Source organism: Apodemus sylvaticus, chromosome 1 (assembly GCF_947179515.1).
Source record: "Apodemus sylvaticus chromosome 1, mApoSyl1.1, whole genome shotgun sequence".
Classification (NCBI taxonomy): Eukaryota; Metazoa; Chordata; class Mammalia; order Rodentia; family Muridae; genus Apodemus; species Apodemus sylvaticus.
In genome coordinates this window covers 161227049-161230176 of record NC_067472.1, presented here as the reverse complement: position 1 = coordinate 161230176, position 3128 = coordinate 161227049, and the positions used below count along the sequence as shown (strand labels likewise).

At 42.0% G+C, this 3128-nt stretch overlaps 1 protein-coding gene across 1 annotated transcript; it reads right to left on the bottom strand.

Moving 5' to 3' along the window:
• Positions 1–918: 918 nt before the first annotated feature.
• Positions 919–3128, bottom strand: LOC127689335 (E3 ubiquitin-protein ligase RBBP6-like). The gene is given in 3 exon segments (XM_052188935.1): positions 919–1416; positions 1418–2380; positions 2382–3128. Coding segments are annotated over 3 exon segments (2208 nt in total).

Genomic DNA, 3128 nt, shown 5'->3' with positions numbered 1-3128 from the left:
AGTAATTTTGCTCCTGTTGCCTACAGCTGGGCCTTGCATAATTAATAGGTTTATTGCTTTTGTTAGAGAACAAGTGAGTGCGATCCAGATCACAACACTTAGATAACTGTAAGAGAGCCTTTGGAGCCAAGAGGAGGCTCACCTTTAATTCTCCTAGTTCTAAGATTAGAACTCCTAACAAGAGAAGAAGTGCGGAATGAAAGAATAGAAAATACAGCCTAACTCCAGCCTTCTAAGGAGCCCCGAACACTTCATATTCCAGGTAAAAGGTCACATTCCAGAGCCCATCCTTTGTTCAGAGCTGGACAGAAAGGCCTTGAATAGGTGATCATGGCCCCACAAGGTAACTAGAAATGAGCTAAGCTTATCTTGCTTCTGTAAACTGCTTAAGCCATTACCCCTATCCAGGAGTTCAGACAGCTATAGACTCCAAGAAAATAGGAAACTAAATGGTCTACTGAGTGTAGGCTCCGATAATTTAAACTGATTGGCCTAAAAATTATGGAGCTGTACAGATCAATTGGCTTGCACTTTGCAGGCTCTCAATGCTAAGGAATAATTGGTCTGTGATTTGCGGGCTTTGTTGTAAACTTATAAAAGCTGTCGCAATTTGGCACTCGGGGTTCACAGTCCTCTACTCCTGCGTGGTATACAGCTGTGGAACCCAGAATTCTGAAATAGAGAAAGCCTCATGTTATTGCATCGAGACCGTTTTTTTTTTTTTTTTTTTTTTTTTTTTGCTAGTGATTTGGGTGTCACCTTCGGAGGCGTGGGGTGCTGGGGCGCACTTGGTTTTTGTGGGGGGTCTTATACCGGCTCCTAAGAAGGGGGGAGTTTAGAAGCAAAGCAAATTGCCAAGTGAGATTTTTGGCTTCTGAATAGAGGTGTTCCGGAGGGATTCAGGAGACATTTCTCACCTCAGTCTGTAAAACTTTGTCTCATAGAGTCTACTGGAGCCACTACCACAGGAGACTGTCCCTTAAATGCTTGAGGAGATCTAAACTCTGAGTGGTATCGACTATATAGAGGTTACCTTGACCTAGATCTGTGGTATCCATGAGTTCTGGACCATGAATGGTAATTGTTGCTCTTTTCTCTCCCTCTCCTGGGGTATGGGGGTGATCTTGAATAGGAGCAAGGGTATGAGCACCTGAAGGACCTAGAAAAAGACTGTGAACCTGTTGAGCCATACCATGACTTTGGGTAAGTACATGAACTTTTTAAATATGATGACCCACTATAGGGAAATTTAGACTCTTCCTTTTGTAGTCCTTGTTCTCTATAGAATTCTTTCCTGTTCAAAGGAAGTGCTTCTTTTGTAGGTATCATACTTGAATGGGGAATCTGCACTCCTGCTGTATTGGCAGGAGCTGGGGGAAACCCTAGGGTAAGCACACTATATTCTGTTTATGGATATAGTTCCAGGAGGAAACTGAAGAGAAAACTTTGGGTAAGGTACACCTGGAGGAAGAGGTAGTATATGTGGAGGAGGTAGGTACAGAGGAGCTGGTGGAACAGGCAACAAGCCTGGAGTTGCTGGTAGTGATGGGCCTTGAGTCCTCTGTGATCTTTCGTTGTGGTGTTGCCTGAGGTTTATACTTCTGTAAAAGTTTCTTTCTCCTCTTCTAATTTGCTGTGGTGGAGAAACTAGGTACCCAAGCTTGTTGGAATGTTCCCAACCTGGTCGACCAAGACCTAAACCAGTCTTTATTCTTACTGGACCAGATGAAAGGACTGGCACCTGGTAAAGCTTTTCTCCTACAACAGCAGTTGAAGAGGCACCATTTGAATGTTCTGATGTAAGTGCAGCAGCTGGTAATGATTTTTTATCAGAATCCAGAAAGGATACATCTAATTTTTCTGAGTGGACTGATGTTGATACTGTTGCAGTTATATCAGGTACTGGAGCTGGGGCAGAAGATGCATTTCCAAGCACTGAAAAAGCCAAGGAAGATTGATTTGAAGTTAATGAAGATATGGAGGGAGTTGGGTGAGCTGAGGAAGATGTCACTGGAAACAGAGGATCCTGCTGTCTTGATATGGGAGACCTCATCCTAGGCTGCAGGTTCTGTTGAATGAGTGGTCTTCGTTGTGATGTTGGGGGTGTAGTTTGAGGTAAGTGTTTTCTTAGTCTTTTTAGATAGCTAGTTCCATATTGAAAGTTATTAATAGTCTGTCTTAAAAACTTGTTGGCAACTAAAGCATCAGGAGAAACATTGTTTTGCTGACATGTTGGGCATGTATGCTCATCTGACTCCAGGAGTGCTGTTCTTACACATTCATCACAGTAACTGTTTCCACAGCAAGGGATGAGCACTACATCAGTCATGATATCTTTGCAGATGAGGCACAAGAGCTCTTCTGGGAGAGAATCACCTTTTTTCTGAAGGTGATAATGTTTCCTTTGGTAAGAAGGGTGATTTCTCTTTCTTCCCAAATGCATAAGCCTCTGCATCTATAGTTGGTATTACATATTTTCCAGTGTTTGTAAGCATTGCACCTTTCATGTTAGGATATTTCACTTCCATCATAAAACTTCTAGGAATTCCACTGCATTTTTTGATCCTGTGACCAGATTCCATGTTCTTATCCCTAATTGTTGGACAATTCTTAATATAATGATCAGGTTTACCACAACGAAGGCAGATGTAAGACGGAAGTGGCTGACTGACTAGAGTTTTCTTCATGTAATTGACTGGGTCATAGTCACGGATAGATTGCAACATCATTGCTTTAATTTTGTCTTCCTCAGAAGCATTGGCTTCAGCCAGATTGGCAGTCTTTGTAATCTGGGCCAGAGAAATAGATGCAGAAGAGTCATCAATAGGTTTTCTAGTTGCCATCACTGGTTCATTTCTCAGTTTAACATAGGTCTTGCTTGTAGACTTAATACCTCTGCTAGTAATTCTTCTGACAATCACAGATGAATGTTTACGAATGAGTGCATTATCATCAGTATATTCTTCTTTGGACTCTGCGTTGATAATTTGCAGATCACTATTAGCAGCTTTCAGCTTTTCTCGCCCCATAATCTGCTTCTTTAAGTAGCAGAGGGAGATATGGAGCCCATCAAACATTATGGTGTCAAAGGTGAGTTTAGAGGAAAATCTATAGTGCACATAGGACAT